The sequence below is a fragment of the Psittacula echo genome (genome assembly GCF_963264785.1).
Source record: "Psittacula echo genome assembly, chromosome: 6".
Lineage (NCBI taxonomy): Eukaryota > Metazoa > Chordata > Aves > Psittaciformes > Psittacidae > Psittacula > Psittacula echo.
The window spans coordinates 67,591,156-67,618,015 of record NC_137743.1 but is presented as its reverse complement, the minus strand read 5'-3'; the positions used below and the strand labels follow the sequence as shown (position 1 = coordinate 67,618,015).

Sequence of the window (26,860 nt, the reverse complement as noted above, 5' to 3'; positions counted from 1 at the left end):
AATACAAATAGATTTTACTTTTCTTTTTAATAGTAGAGGGTATCAATTTTCTTTTCAATTTAAAATGCAAATTTTATAGCTGTTTCCTTTCTACCAGTTGAAGTGCCATTGGAACATTCTTGTTGACTTTCGCTGGTTTTAATGTTATCTATTTTTGGTTTGTTTAGTTGGGTTTTTGTTGTGGTGGGGTTGTTTTGTTTTGTTTTGTGGGTTTATGTTTTTTTTTTAAGAGAAAGTGGAAAAAAAAGAAAAAAAGGCTAAAAGTAAACTTTACAAGATAGAATTTTGCACCCAGCACACTCAGAAATTCTCTTTAAAAGTGAGATCTTGAAGATGAGTAACAACTTATACTTCCATACTGTGCAAATTCTAGAAAACAAAGACAATGAGAAGCCAAAATAGAAATTACTTAAATGTAAATATATGGCTCATTCTCATGAATTGGTGCACATTAGTATTTGTATAACTGCATGTTTTGTTATTTATTTGCAATGTAAATTCTGCATCTGAAAGTAAATTGTGACATTGTAAATCCACCTCTAGACTGTAGTCATGAGAATATTCGACATGCATGAAAAAGCTCTGTAAGAATTTGCAGTATGAAGCTTTCTATTCCTAATATTTCAGGAGCTTGTTAAAATGTTTAGGTTAACTGTATGTATAAAATAGATACTTTCTGGCTCAAATTCTAAATCAGTGATTTGTTAAAGTTCTATGTATGTTTAATTCAAAGGTTTAATTTTGCCAGTAATTGTATTCCTGAAAGCAAGTAATTTAGCTTGAGATGAGAATAACTCTGTTCTTATTTCTGTTTGACTCTTTTCAGATTACCTCAGGCATGGTAATAAGCACTTTTGTGTCTGCACCTATTATGTATGTTTCTGCATGGCTGTTGACCATACCATCTATGGACCCCAACCCACTGGCGTCCGCACTCCAAAACGTTAGCTTTGACATAAGTATTGTCAGCCTCATTTCTCTGGTAGGTGTTGATGAAGTGAAATACAAAAGCACGCTGTCATGGCAGGGTAGTATTAGTACATAAGCAGTAAATTGAGTCATGAGACTCATATCCTCATCATATCCTGTTGCAGAAGGATGAGGAAGGAGTTAAAAACCTTTTCAATTTAGCAATGGGTCAGCTGGAAAGCTGTACTGTAAAAGAAGGTGGGTAAGTGAATAGGAGCACCAGTGCAGGGCTTAGGAGTTTGTCCTTTATGCTTTGGGGTTTTTTTAAAAGTAACAGGGTGTGGGAGAAGAGCAGTACTAGCTTTCACCACAGGGAATAATTACATCAGGCCATGTGAGGTACTGGATATCACAGTAATGGAGACTGTATACAAATTTCAGCTCCAGAAACATCACTGGATATTTATTCAATGAAGTATTAATAAAAATGTTTAATTTAGAAGTTTTAATTCCACTTTATTGAATTCCTTTCTAGAAATACTTTGCTTAAAAAGTGGGATGATAATCCAGAAGTCTGATGTGAATTGTCTTTTGGTTTGTAGGCACTACAGATAGTGTGTTTATTTTGTCTGTTTTTTTTAAATAAAAACATCTGTGTTGGAGGGAGTTGGAATTTTCTTAAGTTGTTGTCTCACTGAAGTCCTCTTGTCTTGGAACTGTGCCTCAAGGGAAGCCACAAGTGAGCACTACCTCCTGCTGTCGTGGGTCCTCTTAGGAGATTCAGGGGAGGATGAGGAATTTTAAATTCTAAATTGCTAGGCTTCTCTGTGGTCATTTATGTCCTGAGGAATGACCAGGCTTTTACACACTTCAGGCAGGTTCTTGGTGCTTTCTGGAAATGCTTCACCACCATGAGAACACCAAGATGCATTGCTTTGTCTGGCTGTATTTGCTTAGGCATAGGGACTGACAGCAGATAGTGTAGAGCTGACTACAGCCATCCTGTTGCTAAGAAACTTTTGAAGAAAACTTGTTGTATATTTAATTTCACACCAGTCTGACAGAATACTTATCTTGGTTTTTTGAGGTTTTGGTTTTGTCTTAAATTATTATTTTTTCTTGAATGTTACAGATGTGGTCTCTTATTGTTGTTCTTCTGAGTAAGAAATACAAACAGCTTCCTCATATGATTACAACAAATCTACTTGTTGCTCAGGTCAGTAGTAAGAAGAATGCTGTTGTTTTTTAAAAAGTCTCTTTTATTTAAAAGAGGTTTTTTTTTTTTAAAGTCTTACTTTGATACCTTTGTAGCCATCTGTGGAGGGCAGGGAAGTCTGATGTGTGACTTGTCTAAGCAATTTCTGTGCCTTAAAATACACCCTTGAAGAAGATGATAGCTGATGTTGAAAGTATGGTTCTCAAACAGAACAATAAGCAATCAGAATGGAGAGTGGTTTCTGAAATACATATTTATTTACTGCCTAATACTGTTGAGTGCACTTCTGTACCAATTTATGCCAATCTGAAGTCAGCAATGCCAGGAGCAGCAGCAGTGTGTGTTTGACTCTATGGTGACCTGATTCAAGGAACTAAATAGGAAACTTATCCTCGTGCTTGTTTAGGTCCCAGAAGTAGCTTGCTGAAGGATCAGAGAGAGGTGCCTGTGCTGATGTAAGGAAGGGGTGTGGAAATGCGTAGCTTGTGGCTAGGGAAGGGCAAGACCAAATAGCTCTGGATTAATTTTGTTATTTAACCTGAGAAAAAACTGGAGTGTATATGTTCCTTCTTCCCTTGAAGTCAAGTGCACAACTGCTGTTAAATTCAGTGAGTGCAGCCTGTACTTGCAATATATGTGTATGGTAGTGCTTTCTGAAGTGTTCAGTAGTTTAAACAAATTATGTATATATGTGTGTATATATATGTATGTATAGTAAACTCTCTGAGGCTGATCATGGAGTCTTATTTGAAAAACAGTCATGTATGAGAGCTGCAGGTATTTCTTGTCTGTAAAGATACCTTTAAGCTTAAAAAACCAAAATTGAACTGTTGTCTTACTGTTTCCATGATATTTCAACCTATCTTCAGATTCCTTCAGTGCTAAAACTGTCATATGGCCAGGTTCATTGGGTGAAGACTCATATAATTCTTGGCTGAACAAATATATTCATGTCCAGATTATTTCAGCTAAATGGTCTGTACTTAACAAAAGCTTTACATTTTAGTTGCTATAAGGTATATAAAGACTATGAGGGTTTTTCTTCTGGTTTGCCTTATTCCCAATTTATTTGAGCCATATAACTGCCATCAAAAAAAACCCTCCTGAAAATAAGGTACCATAGTTGGTGACATAAGTGTAACACTGGATTTACTGCTGCAGTGCTTTCTGCTATGAGAAGTATCCAGTTCATCATCACCCAGTCAATCTGGGGGCGGAGTTTCAAAGCATATTGTTCAGGTTTTTTCGTGCTTTTCCAATTTAAATGATGGCATCTTACCTTTCTTTTCAGTTTATTGCTTGTATTGGAATGGTGGCATGGAATTTCACTGTTAAACAGAAAGACCTCACTGTGCAGATCCTAGTATTTATATTCCTCTACAGCTCACTTTATAGCACCTACCTGTGGACAGGTATGATTTTTCTAAGCAGAACATACTTACTGTAATAAAACATTAATGTTCTGGAATAATTTTATTACATTCTTCAGAGTAATTATTCCTTTCACTTGCATGTAAATCTACAAACATGCATACATGTAAGCTCTGCCAAATTAGCGGTACTGGGCTGCGTCAGGCACTGCCTCTCTGGAAGCTTGTATCTGGGTCAGGTCTTGTTTGTCTTTCCTAGGCGCAGCAGCCTTGCTAGCTTGTAACAAAAGCTAGGCCCTCTCTGAAGGCAGAAGCAATCCTAAGTAGTGTGAGTGTGGTGGGTTGCCCTCCAGCTAGTTAAAATCTTATTGGCAATTCTTAAATGAATGTAGAGTTAAGATTTTAATTATTTAGCATTAGGTGGATTTTAAAACTTTGTGACTCAAAAAAGTAGGAAATACAGAGTGAAAGGAAATACCAAAGCAGCTTTAACATTTCTTTCGCACAGCAATGATAACTTCTGAAAGCATGTGTGTTCTGTAGGTGTAGGTGATTAATGAAAGAATTCCTTGAAATAGGCAGAATTTAAAGCTGCATCAAGAAGCTCAGAGAACTTTACATGTATAATTAAAAAAGAGACTTTGAGTATTCAGGAAACTTTTTTTTTATGCCATTCTCCAGTCCAGAAGTCTGTGGTGGTTTTGTGGAGTAATTTGTGTTTGTGTTTAGCTGAAATGGGTAGCTCATGATTAGTACTGACTAATGTAAATACTAGCTTTGCTTCAGCATGGAGAATGTTGCTGAGATTCTGAGCTGTGAATAGAATAGGCTGTTCCAGAAGATACTCATATATAGTTATATATGTAAATATACATAAAATGTTTTTGTTAAATTTATCAATGACTTTAGAAGGGACTAGTCAGTTTTTAAAGAAATGTTGTAGGCAAATACAACATAATTTGGTGGCTGCTTAAGAGTGCCAGTCTAGAACAACTGCTGTTGATACTTTAAGAAGTTAGTTACTTGTCTTTTAAATGTTCTTGTGATATCTTTTATACACTTGTGAACCTTTTTAGATATTTATAAGTGGGTGTTTAATATAAAATGTCCTGACATTTCTTCAATGTTGCATTATTGATATGATTTTTTTTTTTTTTTTTAAGTAATAGGTATTTCTATTTTACTTTCTCAGTATGCAACTAGAAAAGCAATTTTGGACTATTTGAAGGTCTGTCTGAGAAAAATATCTTAGTTATTGAGCAGGTCACATCATAGAGTTTCTAGACTGTATTTGTCAGTTTCCTTTTTAATAATAAGCAAGGCATTTCTTTTGGTTCTTTTGTAGGTTTTCTGTCTTTCTCTTTGTTTCTATTGAGGAAGAGAGAAACAGTAAAGATTCCCATTGGGTTTATTATCATAGCTGGATGGGGGTAAGTTAATTTGGATGTTTCCCTGTAGAATTAGTGGGAGCATGCTGAATATGTTACTTTGTCCTATTTTTCTCTTTCAGAGTCCCAACACTTCTGGTGGGAATCTTACTAATTGTTGGTGAACATAACAGCAGTAGTATTGACTCTGCCTTTTTCTATGGAAAATATCAGGTATGAATTGAATATGTTCTGTTCTTGTCACTTCAAACTTCTGCCATGTCCAATACATTATTGAGAAATCGTGTTCTCTATTTGCTTCTTATGTAAGTAGCTTTCAGTTGAAGTACAGGCTTCCGTAATAACAGTATCATTGTAGAATGCTTATAGATTGATACAAAAATGTATTTCTGTAATGAACCATTAGGAAGACTTGTTTGAACAAGCGCCTTGATGTTTAAGCAACTATGACTAAGAAAAAGAGGGAGTAGGCTTCCCAAATAAAGGCTTAGGAGTGGTAACGAATTGCAGAGTCCTTTTCCTGGTGACTAATTTGTAGTCTCACTTGATAATTATCTAAAATTGTTAGTATCCAATAGCTAATTAATGGCCTTTGGTCTGTAATAGATAGTATCTACGTTACCTGTGTGGCAGTAACTGCTTGCACTTCTCTGCACAATCATGGGTTGAAATTCCTGAGCCTGAACTACTGTTTTTACCAATAAATAGTTCCTCGTATCAGAGGATGTAAAGTGCACTAGCATAGATATTTGCCATGTTTTCCCTCCATCTTATGAATAGAGGCTATGAGTCTCTCAGAATTATTCATATGGCACTTTCACAAGTAGTCTCGAGTGGACTCTGGGTATTGGTGGAAGATGTTTAGAGGAAAGGTTAATTAATATGATGCTCCCCATTGTCAAAAACATGGAAATTAGCACTGTGCCAGAGGGCGATAAGAGGACATTCCTCTTTGGAACTAACAGGTACCTTAATAGAACTTAAGCTGGAACACTATCTTGAAGGGAAACATGATGATGAGGGGATGCTTTTGGATTGCATGGAAATAGGAGTGCCACTAAGGAAAAAAAGTTACTCAGGCAAGGAAAATTAGTCTTATGTACTGATGGCTCTTTCAGTGCCACAAGATATAAGAGCAGTAAATATAGAAAACTCTTATTCAGATGCATTTTTTAGTATGTTTTTGAAATACAGAAGTTAGATATATGCACTTATTTTCCTTTTCTTTTATATATATATATATTTAAATGTATTTTATTCGCTTTCTTAACAGATAATTACCACAGCAGTGGTCCTGTTCATCAGTATATTGATGTCAGGTATCTCACTAATGTGCATGAACAGAAATAGGCAAGAGTCAAGCTATGAGGTATTGAACCCGTATTCACCACGTAGCCAAGCGGAGGAGGTTGAAGTGGGAGGGAGTGAGGGGAATCGAGTTTCAGCCACTGTGCCTCAGCCTTCTCCAGGATCTTCTGCACAGCCTTCTCCAGGATCTTCTGCACAGCCTTCTCCAGGATCTTCTGCACAGCCATCAGCAGCAAGAGGTAGAGAAAATAGATTTGCAAAAGAATATATGGCTCAGAATACAATAAAATAATGTTCCAAATATGATTCTGGCCAGGGAAAGATGGTTTTTTAGACCTTCAAGTGTTCCACTAGGACACAAATAAATCTAGATACAACAGGCTAAGGATTTAGGTTTACATTTTTAGGGGAAGTTTGATGGTTATCACTGTAAGGATGGGGTAAGTGGACAGGAAAGAAAACATGTGTATGGTTTTTATGTAAGTAGTGGTATCTTGATACGGATGTGGTAAATGCAGTCCATGAGGTGTCTTAGATTGTTTACTCACCAAACTGTCTCTCTGAGAATGAATTATATGCCAACAGCATTGCTACTCAGTGTGTTTCTAATCTGCCTTTTTTGTTTGTAGCCTTCTTGATCACTTCCAGTGATGATTTCCCTCTAGCTAAAAGTACTCATGTTTCTTTCATGGTGGTAGTGCTATGTATTTCTTTGTATTAGTACCATAACACATTTACCCTCTAAGCAAATTGGAAAAAATAAGTCTGCTTTCTCCTTTGGATTATTTTGGAGCATAATAGTTAAAGCTATATAGAATATATTGTTATACTTGGAAAATAAATTGTGGTAGTGAAGGAAGCTAACTATCCTATTACTATATATGCTTAATAGGTTGCTGTTCTTGTCAAACAACAAATGGTGAATTATCCTGTGCTAAAGAAAGCAAAACAGTGTCAAATGCTGTCGAAAGCAAGGTTCTTCCAATTGAGACAGGTAAAGCAGTAGCGTCTCCTTGGTTTAATACTACAAACTCTTCTACAACATTTATGTGTATTGTTCTCACAAATAAACTGTTGGGGCTGTTTTCTCAACTCTATCTGAATAACTTGTATTTCATATTCAGTTCAAGCATTAGAATTGATTAGGTGTTTGTTCTCTTCTGCCTGATAGTTATTAGTAATCTTTCAGTGCTCAAGGCGTACAGTTGGTTTGGATTGATTATTTTTTTACTACTAAGCTACTTTAACATGTCCTTTTGAGCATTCAGACTTTACCTCTCTATCATTGCCTTGTTTGGATGCTAGGATGTTGAATGTATAACCCTACTTTGCCTGAAGTTTTCAACTTAAACACACTTTTTTACATCCTCATATTCGTATCTTGTGTCTTCTGAAAAAGCCTTGAAGCCTTTGTTGTAATCATGCACCAAGTGAATGAAAAATGTGAATGAGGTCTAGAGGAGCAAGTAATTATTGCAGCTTAGATCAAATGTCCATGCTGTTGTGCTATTCATGTCTAGGGAAAAAAGATGGAGAAAGTTGACTATGGGGGGCCTTAGGGGTCACTGAAATAGAAAAAAATTGAATCAAAGTGACTGTTCAGCACATGCTCAGCCCGTTCTCATCGTACATCACTTTCAGTAATCAAAGCTAGCTGCAGTGCAGTGTTTCCCTTTTAGCTATTTTCCTTTTTCTTTTCTGTTACATCCTTACAAGGAAGTTCATATCCTTACGCTTTGCTTGGATGCAACTTAACTTTGAACAAATCTAAATAGTTCACACTGAAACATACTTAGTTGTGTCTCCTCTTACAAAATGCTAGCTTTCCACCTATTGCCAACTATTTTATTTATCTATTAGGTAATTCAGACAAGCATCACAAGAATGTCTTTCAGTAATAGAAGAAGGCCACTTTAATTTTCTTATCCTAAAAGATAAAGTAGAAAACATCTTGTGATTGAGTGGAAATTTTTTTGACATAATGAGTGAGCACTTCAGAACCATACATCAGTAAAAGCTAATTTTAATGAACACACTTGTGTAACTTTGGCTGCAATAATTAAAAATCCTTCCACTATCCCACTGGAGTACTGTGACAGGTATCTGGTTGAAATTCTTATGTATCTCCTTGCCAGGAAGTTTTTCACTGCCATCTAGGGGAAGACACTCAGAATTCCTTAGATCTCTGTAGCTGGAAGCCAAGCATCCATTCTCAGTATGTTTGGCTCTTTTTGAGTGTTCTGGTATACCATGTTAAAAATATAGTTACAGAACTTGTCTAGAGCTCAACAACGCTGAGATACAGAGTAAAAATTCAAGCTGACAGTATATTTGAAATAGTTATTCCAGAAATTAATTCTAAGTTTATTTCTAGTAGTGTTTTCAAATGTTTACCATGGCATAACTTTCCATGAAACTTTTGAAAGAAGAGTTCTGATGCAGAAAGTTTCTTCATTTTAGGAGCACATATGAAGCACTGTTTCATTTGAGAATAGATGTCTGAATAGGTTATGGTCAAAGCTAATATTGTGTGTGTGTGACTTCATTGCAGATGCTTACAAGGTAATTTAACTTGGCAAGTTACATTAACATGTTAGAAGCCTAATGAAAAATCCTGATTTGTTTTTCAGCTGATCAGTGCGTAAGTCATTGCAGTGCTCGAACTTGTGTATTGGCACAGGAAGAACAGCTTCTACAGACTGGAGACAAACAGCTGGCCAGACACGTGCTGCTGTGCCTACTTCTTATTGTTGGCCTGTTTGCTGTAAATATGTTGGTTTTTTTTATTCCCCACGTTGTTTAAGTCATTGAGGTGGAATGATTTTTAGGAAGCCATGTAGACAGTCCAGTAAAAATCTTCCAAGTCATCATGTAACTACTCATTAAATAAATTAGAGGCTTTATTTTGGTTCTTTACTGGAGGAGGGATATCATAAAATTAGTTTTTCTGTGCCACATCACAAATTGAAAGCAAGTTAAGATTGATGATGTTAGTGAGGAAGCCACACTGGAGAAGACTCAAGGGGAAAAAAAAATGAGATTATGTCATTTAGTAATGAAATCATCACTACCACTCCTCTTCCCATATTTCTCAAGAGCTGGTCTTTTTCCCTAGACAATAATCAATTAAAAATATCAAGTAAATCCTACTTCTGAAGGAGACTAAACACAAATTGTTCCATCTGATTGTGCTTATATTTGGAACTTGGATTTCTCTGTGATGCTTTAGTAATGAAGAATAATGTCAAACTTTATTTAAAATGAAAAACTGCAGTTTTGTTGCTTTTAGCGGTGGTTTGGTGGCAGTGTAGCTAAGTTGGTGCTGCCACGCGTTATTACTGACTAGATCCCAGCTCTGAAGGTGGCTGCTCCTGTGTAAAAGTGAAATACCAGAATGTAGTGCATAGCGATAGAATTTGAATTTTGAACTGTGGCTAAAATGAGAAACAACTGTCTGTTTGAATATTATGCTCAAAGGTGACCTTCTTGTAGATGCCAAATAGGGGAATTATTTTTATTTGAAATGAAAAATACTATGGCACAAATATATAATACTGCAAGGCAGGACAGTGTGGCACAACTCTAATTTAATAGCTGCTACTGTTACATTTCAGATTCTGCTAAATTACAAAATGGGAGTTTTCCCCTCTCTCAATTTTCCTTTATCAAATATTCCATTGTAATATTGGGGTTTTTTACAGCTTCTATATTTAAAAGGTGTCCCAAATGTTAGCCTCTGTTTTAGTTGTACCTGGATGATTACACAGATAGTATGAAATGAGACCAGTTACATTAAAGAATTAGCCTTTACAACCAAAGGGGTTAACTTTAGAGGCTTTTTCCTTCTGTCAGGTATTTAAAATAGCTGAAGTGGTATGTGCTTCAGCTTACTGCAATCTTAACTATGCAGAAAATACGTAGAAGTCACTGGTCTCAGCTAAACAGGCCTAAAGACAAATACTGCAAATCTGTCTGGGCTAATATTGTCTGTGTTAGATTGAATACCTAAGTGTGCTTAAGGCAAGGTTTTTGTGTAACCATGTGAGGGGTAGGACCTCTACAGTGGTATGTTTTCCATAATTTTGCTTAAAAACAGCCAAGCTCTCCCCAGAGCTATTAATCTGAATTGAAATGATGTTTTAAGGTGCTTATTCCCTCTTAATTGACTTTATCTGAATCATTTGTTAAGTAAAGACAGTGAAAATTGTGCAGGAATTGTGAAGAGTAAGAAAGTACTTTTGATTTTTTAACAGTCAGATTAGGTTTGTGGTTTTTGTTTTCTTTCTTTGTTTTTCTTAACAGAATCTTTCCAGTTGTTTGTGGTGGCTGTTCAACCAAGAGCCTGGAAGGCTGTATGTGGAATTGCAGTTCTTCTGTGCTGTGTTTAATTTTGGTCAGGTACTTATCAATGCTTGTCCTGAAAATGACTTGGTTAGTGGGTATTGCAGCAGGTGCTGCTTACAAGCACTCTAAGTTGAAGTCCTCAAGCAACACTGAAGTCACCAGCTCCTTATGTTGTTTTGCCTTTGTTTCCTCAAGCTTTTTCTTTTGCTTTGATAGCCCTCTTATCATGATGCATGTCATTTATGTGCATGAACACTTTCAAAGGTACAAATGGCAACTGAATGGCAAATGCACATGGAAACTGAGTAGAATTTTAGTCACATTTGTACCAGAAAGCTTCACCGGTGTTGCTTCCATGGAGTTACACCAGTATAACTAAATAAATAGATGCAAGATAGCTACGTGGATGCTTTTCCTGTAAAGCTTTAAGTTATCTCTTCTTTCAGTTACAGCACCATTAACTGATAGCTGACAGTTAGATGGGTGACTGTTCCAGCTGCCCATGGCCTATTTCAGTGCAAACCTACCCAGGGTAGCTTTGTTACATGTGAAGGTGAAAGCAAGGCAATGTTAATACACCTGCTAGAGAAATGTTTTACAGATCCATGGACAGGTGTGCCTACAAGATGCACTGCAGTATCAAGTAATGATAGGAGGTTTGATACAAAAGCAGCACAGAAAAATGAATTAACTGGAGAGTATTCTAGCATTCAAATGACAGCAAATCAGTTCTTATCTTGACATTAACAAAGGTAGATTTAAATAACTGGCTATGTAATGATAGGAAGAGTTTCTTTGATGTGCCGTTATGTATTAATCTGTATTTTTAAGTCCCAAATGAAAAATCAAACCAGAAACAAAATGCGTTTTGAATGGTATCTAGAGAAGAGGGATACTTTTCATGTGTGTTTTGGCAATGAGTTTTTTAACATTTTATTTCTGTTCTTTAGAAACTAAAGATTTTGTTTAATGTTTCTCTTTCTGTATTTTTTTCCTCCAGGGCTTCATTTGCTTTGGTATTTTCGGCTTAGATAAGCATTTAATCATTCTACCATTCAAGCGAAGGTAAATAAATCTTTACATTTACACCTATAAACTCAATTATTAATGATAATAACTTTTAAGGGGTATTGAGTGTTCAGTTCCATTGCATTGCATTTACTATTTGTTTGATCTTCCAAATTTCTTTTCTATCCCAGTTGCAGAGAGCTAATTGCTGTTCACTGTGCATGAGTTTTTACTCCTATCCTAATGATATCCCCTGAGACAAAAATCCCACAAGCTCCCTATAGACAAAATCTTTGGCAAATCATGGTGAAGGATGTGATTGGATCAGTGAGATGATGGATCTTCAGAAATAATCTCAGCTGATAAATTAAAACTTGGAATCTGGTTTAGCATTCACATCTGTCATCACTGTTTTAAAGTCCTGTATTCATAACCTCATACAAGTATTTTGTGTGGATGGACACTCTCACTGTGGATACACACATTGTACAAAGCCATCTTTAACTCAGAGCTAGCTGGCTGTGATATGAATACAGCAGCTGAAGCTGCCTCCCAGCTAGTCTCTTTCCTTCTGCCTGAGCCTAGAATAAAACCTCCCAGTGTTCAAAGACCATACAAGTATATTAGTAAGATTGTATACAAAGTATCAGGCACAAACTCAATGAAACAGTTGCAATAAGCTTCCTATGGGTTCTGTTCTATTATTTGCAATTTTCTTTAAAATGCCTCTGTTTGATTTACTAGTTTTCATTTATTTTCTCTCTCTCTTCTCTTTTTTAAGACTTGAGTTCTTTTGGGGAGGAAGAGAAGCAGCAGGGCACACAGATCCCTGTGTACCTGAGGAAATCAGGATGACCTGTCAACAGTTTGTTCATTATCATAGAGATCACTGTGTCAAAAGTATTGTCAAAGGCAGAAGGTAAGGTTCCTCCCTGCCCATATAACCTGTTACAAAGGTCATAGCTCACCTTCTGGAAATAATTAAATGCAGTTTAATGTCTGTGGCCAATACCTGTTGTGGTATATTTATTCAAACCTCCCAGTGAGGATTAAGAATCCAGCAGTAACAGTTTTTAGTCTCACACTGAAACATTGAGGCAATTTATCACATCATCTTATCTATGTTTTGTATAAATTATAAAAAGTTTTATATTATTAAGGTATTGCCCAAATTTTGCACTTACCTGGAGTTCAGGAGAGAAAATCTTTCTGGAAAAATATGATAATGCCTGTAATAGAGTGCATGTGTCTGAGTTCTGTCAAACTGGAGACCTTTCATATGTTTTGTTTTGAGATTAAAAATGTATCAGTATATAAGTGACGGAGTGTTTACTAATAAATAGCTTTTCAACTTACAGTTACAACTTACGTCAGTGTGTACTTGGAGGCCAGTCAATACATGACATTATTGTGGGTTTAGGACCTTTACACTTTTTGAGTTCATACAATTTCTTTTGCTTATTCCTCTTGTGAGGCCTAAACCTCAATTTATGAGATCAGCAGAACTTCAGAGGCAAATTACGATACCCAAACCAAGGATTATAAATTCAGATATGTGTAGGTGGACAAGAAGAGAAATGCAGACAGAAGCAGCAAGAGCAAGAAAAAGGTTCTGCCTGACTTTAGATATTATTGTGTGAAGTGGAGACATGCAGAATTCTTCTGATAGGACACTCTGACTTTTATTATCATGTGAGCTTTTAAGTAGACTAGTTTGGTGTAATGGGGTGGTCTTTTAATGGTCAGATAGTCCAAAACCGTATTCCATAACTGTTTTTTACAGCATCATGATTTTGCTCAGTCCCCTTAGAACTCAGTAATGTTCCATAAGAAATAAAGTTGTCCATTTAGGAAAAATGGAGTATGGCAGTTCAAGGACTTGCTTCTTTGTGCCAGACAGAAAAGAAGTATTAGAAAATGTTAGTTTTGAAATAGAGCAGGTTTCACAGCTGTGTTTCCTGTGCCTCTGCTGCTATTGTGGTTTCTTGAGCTTTGGGCTGTTCCTTTGGTTGTGTTTTGTGGTTTTTATTAATCATATATCCACCTGAGAATACATCAAAATCTGACATTTTTTGCTTCCTTGTTTTAATGTTACGCTTGTGCAGAACTAGTTTCATGCCTTATTTCTCCCTGTGAGTCAAAAGAAAGCATTAATCTTTTCATTTAAAATAATCATCTAACTCGATCCTATCCTCTTTGATTTAAACATACCATACTGAGACCTTGTAATCATGGATTTTTATGTATTTTTGCTTCTCTGCTATTAGAGGTTAACAGTTGCCCTGTGTTTCTACTGCTTTTGACTTAAAAAAAAATTAGAGAAAGAAGTTTGGGGTTTACTGTCTTGTGTAGCTTTTAATCATCTTCAGAAACCCTGCACTTTGGTTACATAGAGCAGATTTTAGATAACTAGCAACATTCATTGCTTCAGTTAAATTTCTGAATGGTATTTTTACTGCCACTAGGTAGGTGGTTAGTGACATTGTGTTACAAATATGTAAAAGAAAATTAGTCTTGCTGTAAAGGCTTTATTTATTAGTACTGCCTGTGTGGTAAATATTTAACTGGATCTGCATCTTAAATAGTTTTTGTTTACAATATATGTGAGCAGGTAGTGTCTGTTTAAAACTGTAGAGAAATCGTAAAATAGAATTGAAGTGCAGATTGAGTCCCTGTTGCTGAGGGCTGCACTCAACTCATATTTTGTTGCAGAAATGATCATGCTAATGAATAGATGGGAAGTGAGTATCCAAGAAATAGAATTACATTGTGTGTGCTTTGAGGAAAATTGCTACTTATGTTCACTGAAGTTTCTTTGCACAAGCCTGAAATAGCTGTAGATTCGTTTTGCTTCTTACTGAAGTGTCTGTAGGAAAAGGTAGTGAACATTGGCATGTCCCTAATGTAGAAAACTTGCAGACTCTCTTCCTAACATGCTCTTAACTGCCATGATGTCTTTCCTTGTTTCCTGCTATTTTTCCTTGCCTTTCCCCATCGTGCAGTGGTGATACCAGATTTACAGAACATGTGGGTGAATCATTCCTTTGACATACAGGTGTGGTGCAAAGATCTCCACTGGCATCTTCTTTGGCTGTGACCTGGTGAACTGGCTCATGCAAGTTGGCCTTGCCTCTGACCGTGGTGAAGCTGTGGTGTATGGAGACAGACTGATGAAAGGAGGCGTCATCCAGCATATTACAAATGAATTTGAATTTCGGGATGAATATCTGTATTACCGCTTTATTCCTAAGAGATCAGTTGCAGTTGAGAGCCACTGACCTGAGCATGGAGGCAGAGTACAGGCAGTTAGGGGTGAGTGTGAACACCTCCTCTGCCTTCACCACTGAAATTGGAAGTATTCAGGGCTCTCAGAGAATTATGTTATTCTCTCTTGTAAAGTTAGGAGATGTGGTTCTACTTGTGTCTGTTCTGAAAGAAATGGTAGCAAGTGATACTTAGCATTCCAATGAAAATGCAATAGAACAAAACAAGATGCTCTGGATTTAGAGCATTTTTTTTCCATTTTGAGCAAAACAAATAGTAAAATGATGTGTCACTGTCGTATTATATAGAGGCATTATAACAGCAGCTTTAGTGACTGGTGCCACAGTGGAAAAAACCAACATGAATGAGGGGTATTTTTCATGTTGCTGTATGTTTTCCATATTTTAGTGTAATATAAAATATTGATTCCTTTTTACAGTCAGGCATCTCCTGATTTAATCGAAGTAGGCTTTCTTCTATCATATCTCAGATTTTAATACTCCACTCCTTCCTAACACCAAGAACTTGTTCAAGTTGTTTACACCTCAGATCAGGTGGCTTGTTTCTGACGTCATTCTGATGTCAGAGAGTTAAAGCTCAGGAAATACTGAGTGGAACAAATAATGATTTTGTACAAATTTACCAAATCTTAAAAACCTCAAGATACCCATTGCTCTCCCAGATTAGGAAATGAGATAATGGAATTTCAGATAAGCAAGTGGTTCTGTACTTTTGCCTTATGGTGGTAGTAACTTTGTCAAGAGTAGATTTTTGCCTTCCGAATTTAACCTTTCTAGTTTAATTCAGAAGTGCCAGCCTCAAGTAAAGATGTTATGGAAGCACTGGATACCTGTGCAAGTCAAGATGAAAATATTTATCAACTCCTAAAACCTTTTAAATGAAATAGAGTGACTCTTTTTGAATCTACTATATAAAGAATCCCAACTGAACATCCAAGTTGGGGTTTAGAGTAGCTAAAGATCCTAAAGTTTTAGTATTGGTTGCCTAACACAGGTTTATAATAAGCCTCAGGTATCCTCCTACGATGTTTAAATAGTTACTGTAGTGTCATTCAGATTCCTGTGCACTGAAGGCAGAATCTGATAATCAGTGTGTCTTCTGCAGTATTTTGCAAAGGTTGAAGACAAACTGTAGTATCCAATAGCCATTATGCTGCCCTGTTAAAACTGCAGGAACAGCATTTATATATCTATACAAAAATTTCATGCAGTGAGGGAAAGGATCCCAGGTATTTAAAACAAAAAAATAACTTTTTTTGCTCAAGCGTATGAATAATTTCTCATCCTTTTTTAAAAAAAGTCTTTCCCTGGTTTTGCTCTTGGTTTTTTTAGTACACGGATTTTTATTACAGCTCCTATGCACCTACTTTGTATTAAGAATTAAAAGTGATTTTAGCAGCATAATCTACTGTTCAAGAAACAGTTGTTTCATGGTAGCTCTAACTCCATGCAAGACTTAGATTGGAAAAAAAATCCTATTACTGTCAGTCATACTGCACTTCTGCAGTGTGCACAGAAACACAACTGCATCCAACTGCATATGTGTGCTATACAAACTGACATATTTTAATGTTTTCCAGCAGCAGAATAATTGATACTCATATCAGGCTGTGGCCACAAAGGAAAACAATAGTGTATTTCCATTACAAGTACTGAAGACAGCTATATCAAGTATTTTGGAATAATTAGATATGTGTGACTTAAGAGGAGAAGCCATGAGTATGTCTGGCTTCTAAATACTGTAACTTGTCAATAAATCTGTTACTTGATTTCAGAGTTCCGAGCTTTGATGTGCTGTGAGGTGTGGGAGGGTTATGCATGCATGTCAAGATTTATGATAAATGTATTGATTTTCTGGGAGATTTGCTTAAGTGGCTCTTGGGTTTCAAATTTGGTATTTCTTATATCCACCCTTGATGCTTTTTAAATAGGCACATGGCTTGTTAATGGGTGTTTACACAAACATACCAGTTTTCATCTAGCAGCCTAAGTGGATCTTTATGAACATTTCACATTATAATCTACTTACCAAATATCATCTACTTACCAAATACATGGGGTTTTGTTTGTTCTTCAAATGTTGAAGACGTTGATCTTGGGTAAGTTTTATGGTCCGATGCATAGCCATTGTTCTTGCGTTCCTGTTTTTCTCATTTTCATCATAAAGTCCTGCCCTTCCCTCCTTACTTACAACAGCTATGCTGTTCTCTAGATTTGAACATGTCTGGTTTAAGTAAATAACTGCTCAAAATATCTGCTTACAGAAGGCTCCCTGTTACAAATCTAACACCTTTAATTAACAACTGACACCAATTTCTCTTAAATTGTTACAACATTGTGACTGCTGCATCATACCCTTTAGTCCAACTAAAGAAACTAGGAATGAAATATGGGATATGATCATCTGTTTCTAAATCACTGGGTAATTCTGGCAGCTAAGAAGAGACTTTGAATAGTTTTAGAAAGTAATGAACTTTTATCTGATAAATATTTGCTTTTACCAAGGAGCACTGGCAAGCTTTAAAATCGTTGACAATTTGATGTATGTTAATAGCTGATCTACTGATGTGTGAAATTTTGGTGATTAGAAATAACTTTGCCTTGAAGATGTGGTCAGTGGTGCAATGAGCCTTTTATTTTGAAGGTGGATTAGTTTGGGATAAGTTTATTGAACTGATGTCCCATGAAAACACCACTGAACAAATAAGCCCAGAGGAGCCTCTGGTGAAACACTGGATCTTTTTTTCTAGCACTAATCTAATAATGATTATGATAATGGACAGGGGTAGATATGAAATTTTTAGTTTTCTAGGTAGCAATGTTAGTACGGGCTTTTTTCAATCATGATCATGTATCACTAGACCTGTTAAAATAAGCCATAACGGGATTCCTAGGTGAAATACATGCAAAGATTGCCCTCTAGAGGACATTCTGAGGTCTTTTTTTTTTATGTATGGTTGTTGGAGGGGGAGGTATTTATTCCTCCTAATCTCATCTTCATTTTCTGTTTTTACACTGCATGTGTTCTAGGAGGATGAAATCTCTGGGAAAAAAAGGTACCAAAATATTCTGTACTCTGTTGGCCATCGCTTGATCTGTCACCACACATCACATTGATTTTACTTTGTATCCTGTAGACCAGTCACTTAAAAAAGCAGCACAGAAACTAGAGGAACAGTTGGAATGTATCTGCCTATATTACAACCAGACCAATATGCTTAACCTGGTAAATTGTCACCCCATGATTAAGTGGACAAAAAGTTCACTTAAAGGCTTTTCCCACCACCTTCACTACTTTCATTCCTGTGTAACTTCACTATATTTGCATTGCGGCATAAAATTGTTTCTCTTGTTTTGCTATGCTACCTGTAAACTTGACTCATACATTGATTTCCAGCAGTTTTACCTGGTATTTATTTATGCTTTGAAGTTATCAAAGAGATAGTGCAGATGATGAAAAATAGGAAAAAGATACACGATTGTCAGATATAGACATCCATGAGGAAAAGAGGTAAATACAGCAAAATTTGATTAAATATACCATGCAGTTCATAAATATCCACTGTACTATTGAACTTTTAAGAAATTTTGTTGGCAACAAAAGGGGTCAGAGTGAACTCAAGCTTACCTTGTGTCTTACCTCCTACTCTATTTTACTTGCTACTGCCACTTGGTATACAGGATCACTAGAACAAGTTCATGAACCTTTCCTGACCCATTAGTTTCTTGCTGTGGCTCTGAACATGGTATCCTAAATTAACTTCTACTTTCGTTGTAGCATCAGGAAGAATAAATTCTGCCAAGTTCTGAATTTTATTACTCATTCTCCAAACTTCATTGTATATATATTCTTTTGTTTGCCTATACTTACTTTTTTTACCAGTGGGGGGATAGAACAGTTTTCAAAATGATGCATGTGTGTAGCCTCACCTTTAGTATCTGGAATGACTCTAGAAACTGACTAAATCTAGAAAAAAAATTGAAGAATGGTCATTTTGTGGTCTGCTGTGGGGGTGCTGTCATGTCACATACTGTTGTTACTGCAGCTCTAATGCTTCATTTCACTCTACATGTTTTCTTCTGAAGGTTTGCAGAAGTGCTGGGTTTTGAGTTTTTCTTTTGTTTGGGCTTTTTTCTTCCAGTCATAATTTTTATCCTGCTTGATCACACAGTAAAGCCAGAATCTTCTTTGTTGTTTGCTCAGTTTGTCTCTTGCCAGAGATAGTAAAATTGGTGTCACCTGTTTACTGTTAAGCAGGATCAGGGAGGAAGGAGTTCCTGGCAGAGCAAAAAAGCTTGATTAAATTAGCTCTGTAGTCTAGTAATTTTGGCAAGACAAGTCATGGTTAAAAGGCATTATATGAAGTAAAAGTGTACGTGCCCCACTGAGTACATGAATATACTTGTGTGCCCCAGCATCTTCCTTTCTATTTATCTGATTTTAAAAAGTGACAATTCAGGAAGCATTAAAAAACTCCCACATGATGCTATAAAGCGTATTGCAGAATTAATTTGACAATGATCATATTGTATGTAAGTAAGTTTATTTTTCAGTATCGGGGTGGGGAAAATAAGACAGGGAAGTGAAAATTGTGTGGTAACTTGCAGAGTGCTTGCATCATTGAATTCCATGTAATCAGATTTCACAACAAATCATGCTAGAATTGTAACTGTGATTTGGTTCTAATACACCTTGAACTCTTAACCTCATTTTGCACTGAAGGAATAGAAGGTTCATATATGAAATGTACCTTAGAATGGTTTTATCAAACATCTGAATACCAATCTTACTTAACTTTGCATATTGTTTTTATTCAGTGCAAGTAATAGCTTATATATTTTAGAAAGTCCTTCAGCATGGCCATTTTAATTCTGGCAATATGAAATTCTGCTATGATTATCTTGACTGTAAAAGCTACATGTGTAGAACAGAGTTCTCCAAATCTGAGTTGTTCTTCATTCGGAGACGGGGTTGTTCCCCAATTTAATCAAGCTATTACAGTCTAACTGCATCTGTTTCTTGGCAAAATCAATCTCTGCTGACAGCTTTATGCCACGTACAGACAAAGCCACTGCCTAGCTCTTAAAAACCTTTTCAGCATTGCTTCATACAATCAAAAGCTGTTTGGCCTGAATATTAATGCACATCTTTAAAACTGTCCATACTAACTGGCATATTGAAAATAAGATGTAATCTATATAGCTACTTCTTTAGAAAAGTTCATCATAAAGCTGAATTTTACCACATTCAAATAGTAGCTTTAGCTATATATTTTGAGTTCTTCTTCTACACACTGTGAAAAAAGGTTAACTGCTTGGCTAGTGTCGAGACATCCATTTTGCAGGATTGATTCCATTTCATTTATCTTCTGTTTCTCCAACTCCTGTATATCTTTCAGCATCTCTTTACCTTTGCCCTGCAGAAAGAAATGTCCGTATTTCACTAAAAGCTATACAGAGCATGTAGTGTTCACCCTAACAAAATTCTGTTCTACTGTCCCTATTTTAACCTCTTAATAGTTGCTGCGGTACAAGTTTGTGTTGGTAGAAATTAGCACTATGATAGGTTTCCCTAGATATCTTTCCTGATATGTAATATCTTCATCTGCCTACATCCTTGTCTGATGGACTGAAAATGAACAAAATTAAAGCTCTCCAAGTATTTATGCTACCAAAATATAAGTGGGCATGTGCCTTATTTTTTAGAACATGTATCTGTTGTCCTGGGTTCAGCAGTAGCAGTCAAAACCACAGCGCTGCACCAGCTACTAAGAAGGAGAAAAACTGACTGCTACTGCTGAACCCAGGACACTGTAAATAGGAGAGATGCTACTGTTAAGGCGAGCAACTACATCCCTGCTTCACCGTTGTGTCCCTCTACCTTTCTGATCCTGTTTCCTTTCCTGTCCATACCAAGCAATGATAAAAGGCATGCTCTCCTTACTGCCTGAGACCAGGGCCCTGAAGAGTTTTAAGTACTCTTACCAGGAGTTGTACATTTGCCTGTGGCTGCTCAAGTATTTCCCCATTATCTGACTAGTGCCAGGAGTATGTGTGGCCTGCTGCTTTGCAAGATGAGCATTACAGATACCTATCTGTGGCTACGCCTGAGAGTACAGCAAAATGCTGGTTGCAGTTTTTAGCGTTTGAAACATGCCTGCCAGATGCCAACACCATGGGCTGCTTCTGGTACACTACAATGTTCTTCACAATCCATCAAAGGGCATTATGTGGTAACACCTTAACAAAATGTGAGCTTATATAAACCACCTGCTTGCATTGAAATCTAATTTAATCAATGTACCTCGGTAGTTTCCATAACTACAGCAGCACTTTCATGTTTTTTATAGAGCTCGTGTCTTCGATCTGGCTTAGTCTGAAAACGTGGTTGCCTCTTAACTGGATCATCTTGGCCAAAAGTAGGGGAGCTGGTTTTCAGCAACTGAGTAACATTGGGCACAAAAATGAAAGGCTTGAATACAGACCTAGAAAGAGAGAACAGAGATCCTTTACTGATAGTTTTCATAAAATTGTTGAGTTGGTAAATTGCTGTATTTTCCCCATTCCTCTAATTCTTTCTTTTAAGAAATGTCTTTAAAAAAAAAAAAAAATCTCCTGATGTTTAAGTCAGTGATGTAGCAGTGTTTCGTTAAATAGGTTGGTATACAGTATAATGTACATCATGTTCCTCCTGCTTTTTGATTGTGCTTTTTTAGGGGAGGACAATAAAGGACATGACGGGATGGACTAAAAAAGAATATAATTAGAAAAATTGCATTCACTTCTTAGTTTAGATATTTGTGAATTTTATCCTAATTCCTTGCTGCCACATCACCTTGCAGGATCTGGAGTTCCAGTAAAGAAGTGAATACATGGCAGATTAGGCTGCTGAGGCAATACAGACACCATGCTTCCAGTTGTCATAAATCCACCTTCCATATTAATGCCGCTCTCTTTGTCACGAAGAATTTCCATCATTATTTCAGAAGTGATAGATCCTATTAAAGATACAATACAATTATTTACACATACCGCTACTTGTAATACCAACTAAATGGCATGTTCTTTACAACTGGCTGCTTTTTCCTTTAGTAGGCAATACCAATTTTAGTTTGTCCTTGTTGGCACAAAAAAATAATCCTTTCAACAGCACACCTTAACATGTAATACACTTTAAAATGTTATTGTTTTCCCCAAAGTATTTATTTCAAGGAGTAGGTGATAATGAGCTGTAACATTTATGACTTAGAGAAGGGGGAGGACGACGACAACACATGATGCTTCCCAGAAAGGTAAAATACATGTGGCTAGCAAATGGTCATTCAAACAGTAACTTTTCAGTTGAAAATTAGCAGCTTGAATTAAAGGCTGAAATTTCTGAGCTCTGCATGGAAGATAAATCATTATAATAGTTATTAGTATTTGTACACAGTTAATACCACTATGTTGCTTTAGAAATGTAAAAATAACTGTGCACAGTTTTGTGTGTAACTTTGCAAATGAAACACCAAGACTTGACACTTCCTTTTTTTATTATTTATTTTCAGTTATCTGACCTTCCAAAGCACTTAGGCTTTAAGCTGACAATAGAAAGGATGCACTGGAATAACACGTTCTATGCTCAGAAACTACAATAGTACATCCATTTGTAAAGAAGTCTTAATCAACTACTTATGTGAGGTGTACTGCCAAATGTCTCTTTGAATTCTTCTTGGGTGACACAAACCCCTTTCCACATATGCTTCTGCATTTAGTGTTCAAATGATATCGCTGATTGTGTATAACATACACTGAAGCTTAAATACCAGCACAGTATCACCAAAAAATCCAATATTGTAACAGGCACCACTTGCAGTAATTTTCTGGTGTATCGGTTGAGGGTATGCTTATGGCAGAAAACAGGAATTCATGCAACTTTACTTTATTTGAAGGTGTCATCTACTATTTAATCTTTTAGCATTTCCCTCAGTGAAGTTCTACCTGCATAAATACTTCTTTTTAAATTGCCTTGCGGTTTTCTCTTAAAATAATGATTCTGCTGCTGAGTCAGATTTCTCTAGTATTATTTTTTATACACAATTGAATTTGCTGTGGACAGGCATGCAGCACTACGTTTCAGAAAGGAAACACTCAAGTATTCCCACAGTAGCCTGGGAAAGTCAGAGAATTCAAGCAATCAGCAAGCTAGATGAATTAGGGATATTAAAAGAAGAACCAATGAGTTTGTCAACTGCCAGTTGGCAACTTGTCCAGCAGGAAAGAAGGTATTGCATATTTTCCACTAGACATTTTTATTATTTTGTATTCCTGAAATACATTCCCTATTTTTTGAAATAGAAATAATGTTTATCTAAAAATGGTCTTCACATGGTAGGCAGCCTCGAAAAAATGTAATGCCACTGCGTGAAAAAGCTGGGAAGAATACATTAACAAACCAGTGATTTTACTGATGCTATAAACCAAATAGCTTTTAGTTAGGGCACCTATTTAAAATAAATCTAAACAAACTGAAATCATACGAGGCTGATAACCAGAACACCTAGTGTGGTTTTTAAAATGGCTCAGTTAAATGCCTGAAAATGGGGATTTAGAATGAAAACACTGATAGAATCTCAGCATTTTTATAATACAAGTAAATACAGGTATTATGAAAATGCTTTCAGTATTCAGAACCTGCAATTCCCAAAAAGAATGCAGGATTTACATGATCACTAGGGCAGGATAGCAAAAGGTGATTCATTCTGATGCAGTAACTAAATGCTAAACCCGGTCTGGCAGAGCTCAGCCAAATAAATAAAAAAACACAGGGGCGCAACGTAATTTGGGTTCAGATTAATTACTTCAAATGAGCAAGTGAATACAGACACAGCAAAAACCTGCCAGGTGCATGCAAGTTGGAAGAGAAGTAATAGCTTTTTTCTATAGAGGTCTGAAAAATAAGTGAATAAGTTAGTGATTAGGAGCACCTGTGTAGACAGAAAAACATTCTGTTCTGCTCTCAGTGTGTTTTATCAGACTGCACAAGGTTAGAGTAGCAGTTACTGTGAAACTACAAAGGTTTAAAACCAATCTCAAAAAATAAATGCAAGTTACGTATCTGAATGTTGCGCTGTTGTCTTAGGCCTCTATGCAGGCCTAACTAGAGGCCTATGTAGGCCTCTAGTACCAGACTGAAGCTGTTCATAAGGTTCTGTTTGTGGCTGCAACTACTGGGAGTCCGCTTTAGCCTCTGTTTTGGGGTTGTTTTTTGGGTTGTTTTTTTTTTTTTTCACAAGTTTAGTAATAATGCATAGCAAAATGCTTCAAAGCAGGTCTGACAGAGTGTTTAGTGGTATGGTCAGAATGTGACCTCTCAGTGTTGTTAGTGTAGCTGTGTATTTGATACTTGACCCTTACTTAATTTTGCCTCACCAACAAATTGGCAATAATGGATAGAAGACTTCAGTGTTTCTCCTTTGGGCAAAAAGTTATTCTAGTAAGTTCAGGTTCACCAAATCACATGAATGACTGCCCACATTAGATGTCTAATCATTTATGATTTAAATTAATATGGCTCACTAAATGCTTTGTGTATCTTAAAATATATATATAAAAAATGGTACCTTTGTGTCTGTTCAGAAGTTTATAGCCTTCACAATATCGTCCTCTGGATGTAGTCATTCTGGCAGTATTTACATAAGAATACGTGGCAGCAAAATCAAATTCCTTTTCCCCATCCCACCAGCCCCTGCTTTTGGCGTATTCCCTCAGTCCTGGGTGTTCTCTGTCAATCTTGGTTGTAATAGAGAGCTGGTTGGAAATATTTCGTACACCTCCTGTTTGTAAGGTAAGGAAAGAATCATTTTAATACACTGAATATTTTTATTGGCATTTTGTTTACAATTAGCTTACTGAAGTAAATTATGCACTGAAGAGTTTTCTACAAGATCTGAGAGTCCTGTGATTTTATTTTTGGCCCTCTCTCCCTGGCTGTATATATCCTTCTGACTGAAATTCCACTGGCACTCAGTTCTGACTCACTTCTAGTTCCAACATCATACTTCAGGTTCTGCCCTGATTATTCCTATCTTTATGTTCTTCCTTAGACCTCCAAATCTTGTCCTCTTAAGTCAGTTGGAAGAATCAGCCACTTGAGGGCCCGATGCATTGATCCTGTCAGTGCTACTCTGCCATCAAATGGAATTGTCATTGATTGCCAACATCCATAATAATAACAATAAATAATAACAATATAACCACACATAATGCTGTCACTTTCACGCTGTGACCCTCTTGCTGCCCTCTGTTTTCCAAGTGCAGAACTGGTCCTCTGACCCTGAAAAGGTACCCTGTGACTCAGCTCCTCTGTAAAAGGGCTAGCCACTGCATACTGATGACCTAGGGAGCAACTTCTGTTGTTTACAGGCACACATACATATGATGCCTTAATGAAATGAAAAGTGGAGAGCTGCTAATTGTCATTGCATTTGAAATGTTTAAAACGAAGAGCATCATCCATACCTTCTACTTTTTCTGCTGCCCAGTATTTTCCTGATGTCTCCAGCACCCACGCTTCTTTTCTGTCAGCTATCAGAAAGCTGTTATAGTATGTAAATGCCATGTGGTTCTCCATACAGTTTCCTCCCTGTCCATATTTTTCTAGCAAATCGACTATGACAGTAACAGCCTTTTCGGCTGTGTCTGCTCTCTCAAGTCCAAGCCTGAAACAAAAGGAAGATGTTATCTTGGGAACTATAAATGTCACATAAAACTATATAGTCTAAATATTCAAATCGACTGGGAATGCTATTTCTATATGTACCTGATGCTTGTATGCTCCAGTAAGAGAAAGGAGCAAATCACTTAAAGGCTTTGAAGTAGGTCCTCTTTGTCCTTGACATGGGGAAAAACAACCAAATAGAAACAGAGAAAAGAAGGGAGACAGTGGGCCTAGGACAGGAAATGTCTATAATACCTGTGCAGGTATGGGACTGACAGTCTGCTGTAGGTTAATGGACTTACACTGGCATGCAGTAAGACAGGCACAAGAAGCTGCATTATTTATGTGGAGATGTGTAGCTAAGACTGAAACTTAAAAATATATGTGTGAAAGAGGAGGGAAATAGGAAATGACTACAGGCCCTAGAAAAAGGCCCTCACACTAGATCCTGAGGTCCAGCTGTGCTCGTTACATGTCTTGTTTCAGTTTTGCATCAATGTTGTAGAGAGAAAAAACGTCTGATGATTTCCTTGGAAGATTCTGCTCTCGTGTCTAATACCTCTCATGGGCTCCCAGCTCCTGGCAGAGATCTAATGCCTGTGCCAAGAAATACTTAACTTTTAACCATGGCTCTAGAACAGCAGGCAGACATGTCTTCTGACAGTGAACGCACGTATATCCTTATACAACTGAAGCCACACGTTTCAAAACTAAGTTCCGAGTTAGGTGCCATTTACCAGAATAGCCCGTGCAAACCTTACGAGGTCCATGCCGAGGAGAGCTTCCTCATCGCCCACCTCCTCTCTGCCCCACACCGCTTCGTTCCCGATGCACACGCCGTGCTCGTTGGCGCCCATCTCAGCCCCCCAAAGCCAGGCGGGCCGGCTCAGGACCACGGCGCAGGTCTTCTCCACTTGCTCGATCGTGATGTAAGTGCACTGCAAGAAGTCAGAGCACGCAACAGCTTTACCTTTCCCGCTATCGCTTTGGCGAGCATCTCACCTTGGTTAATCCACCAAATCGCGGGCTAAAAATACACAGAAAATAGGGTTTTTCCCGAAGGGCTCGCCACCCCCAGCGCACTCACCTCCAGCACGGCGCCGGGCGGGTGTGCGGCGGCCGGGAAGTGCACGATCTCCTGCACCTCGTCCGCCGGCCGGTCCGAGTTCTTCCCGAAGACGACGCGTGCCCCCGCCGCGGCGGGCGGCAGCGCCACGAAGGTGTCGCAGGAGCGAGGCAGCGGCCCCGGTAACATGCTGGTGGCAGCGGCCGCTTCTCGGGGCCCTGCGGTGCCGGAGCGGGGCGGGGCCGGGCCGCCGTTCAGGCCCGCCCCG

General features: G+C 37.4%; 2 protein-coding genes across 7 annotated transcripts in view; one reads left to right on the top strand and one right to left on the bottom strand.

Annotated features, from left to right (window-relative positions):
- The window catches only part of GPR155 (G protein-coupled receptor 155), a 28,207-nt gene extending 11,621 nt beyond the window's left edge, over positions 1 to 16,586 (top strand). For 4 of the 6 annotated variants that reach the window (XM_080620413.1, XM_080620414.1, XM_080620417.1 and 1 more), the window contains 12 exons: positions 827 to 982; positions 2,042 to 2,125; positions 3,417 to 3,537; positions 4,841 to 4,925; positions 5,006 to 5,096; positions 6,157 to 6,430; positions 7,084 to 7,185; positions 8,822 to 8,955; positions 10,494 to 10,589; positions 11,536 to 11,600; positions 12,325 to 12,462; positions 14,599 to 16,586. In XM_080620413.1, coding sequence (XP_080476539.1) covers positions 827 to 982; positions 2,042 to 2,125; positions 3,417 to 3,537; positions 4,841 to 4,925; positions 5,006 to 5,096; positions 6,157 to 6,430; positions 7,084 to 7,185; positions 8,822 to 8,955; positions 10,494 to 10,589; positions 11,536 to 11,600; positions 12,325 to 12,462; positions 14,599 to 14,821 — 1,569 coding nt within the window. In that variant the 3' untranslated portion in view covers positions 14,822 to 16,586. Of the gene's footprint in view, positions 1 to 826; positions 983 to 2,041; positions 2,126 to 3,416; positions 3,538 to 4,840; positions 4,926 to 5,005; positions 5,097 to 6,156; positions 6,431 to 7,083; positions 7,186 to 8,821; positions 8,956 to 10,493; positions 10,590 to 11,535; positions 11,601 to 12,324; positions 12,463 to 14,545 lie in introns of all 6 variants that reach the window. The other 2 variants (XM_080620416.1, XM_080620415.1) reach the window with 2 other exon arrangements.
- A 1,301-nt stretch (positions 16,587 to 17,887) lies between these two features.
- On the bottom strand, positions 17,888 to 26,828 carry SCRN3 (secernin 3). Its single transcript, XM_080620441.1, has 7 exons — positions 26,614 to 26,828; positions 26,283 to 26,464; positions 25,328 to 25,527; positions 24,430 to 24,642; positions 21,663 to 21,825; positions 21,132 to 21,312; positions 17,888 to 20,244 (listed from the first exon to the last, which is right to left on the bottom strand). Exons 1-7 carry the CDS (start codon positions 26,779 to 26,781, stop codon positions 20,089 to 20,091), a joined length of 1,263 nt encoding a protein of 420 aa, XP_080476567.1. The 5' UTR covers positions 26,782 to 26,828; the 3' UTR covers positions 17,888 to 20,088.
- Between the last annotated feature and the right edge of the window lie 32 nt (positions 26,829 to 26,860).

What these genes read in the sequence shown, in the direction of transcription:
- SCRN3 (XM_080620441.1), bottom strand. Translation starts at nt 26,781, where the DNA reads ATGTTACCGGGGCCGCTGCCTCGCTCCTGCGACACCTTCGTGGCGCTG. An exon ending in ACTTCTGAACAGACACAAAG is followed by an intron (nt 21,826 to 24,429) that starts GTACCATTTTTT and finishes TATCTTTAATAG; the next exon opens with GATCTATCACTTCTGAAATA. An exon ending in GGAACTCCAGATCCTGCAAG is followed by an intron (nt 21,313 to 21,662) that starts GTGATGTGGCAG and finishes CTCTCTTTCTAG; the next exon opens with GTCTGTATTCAAGCCTTTCA.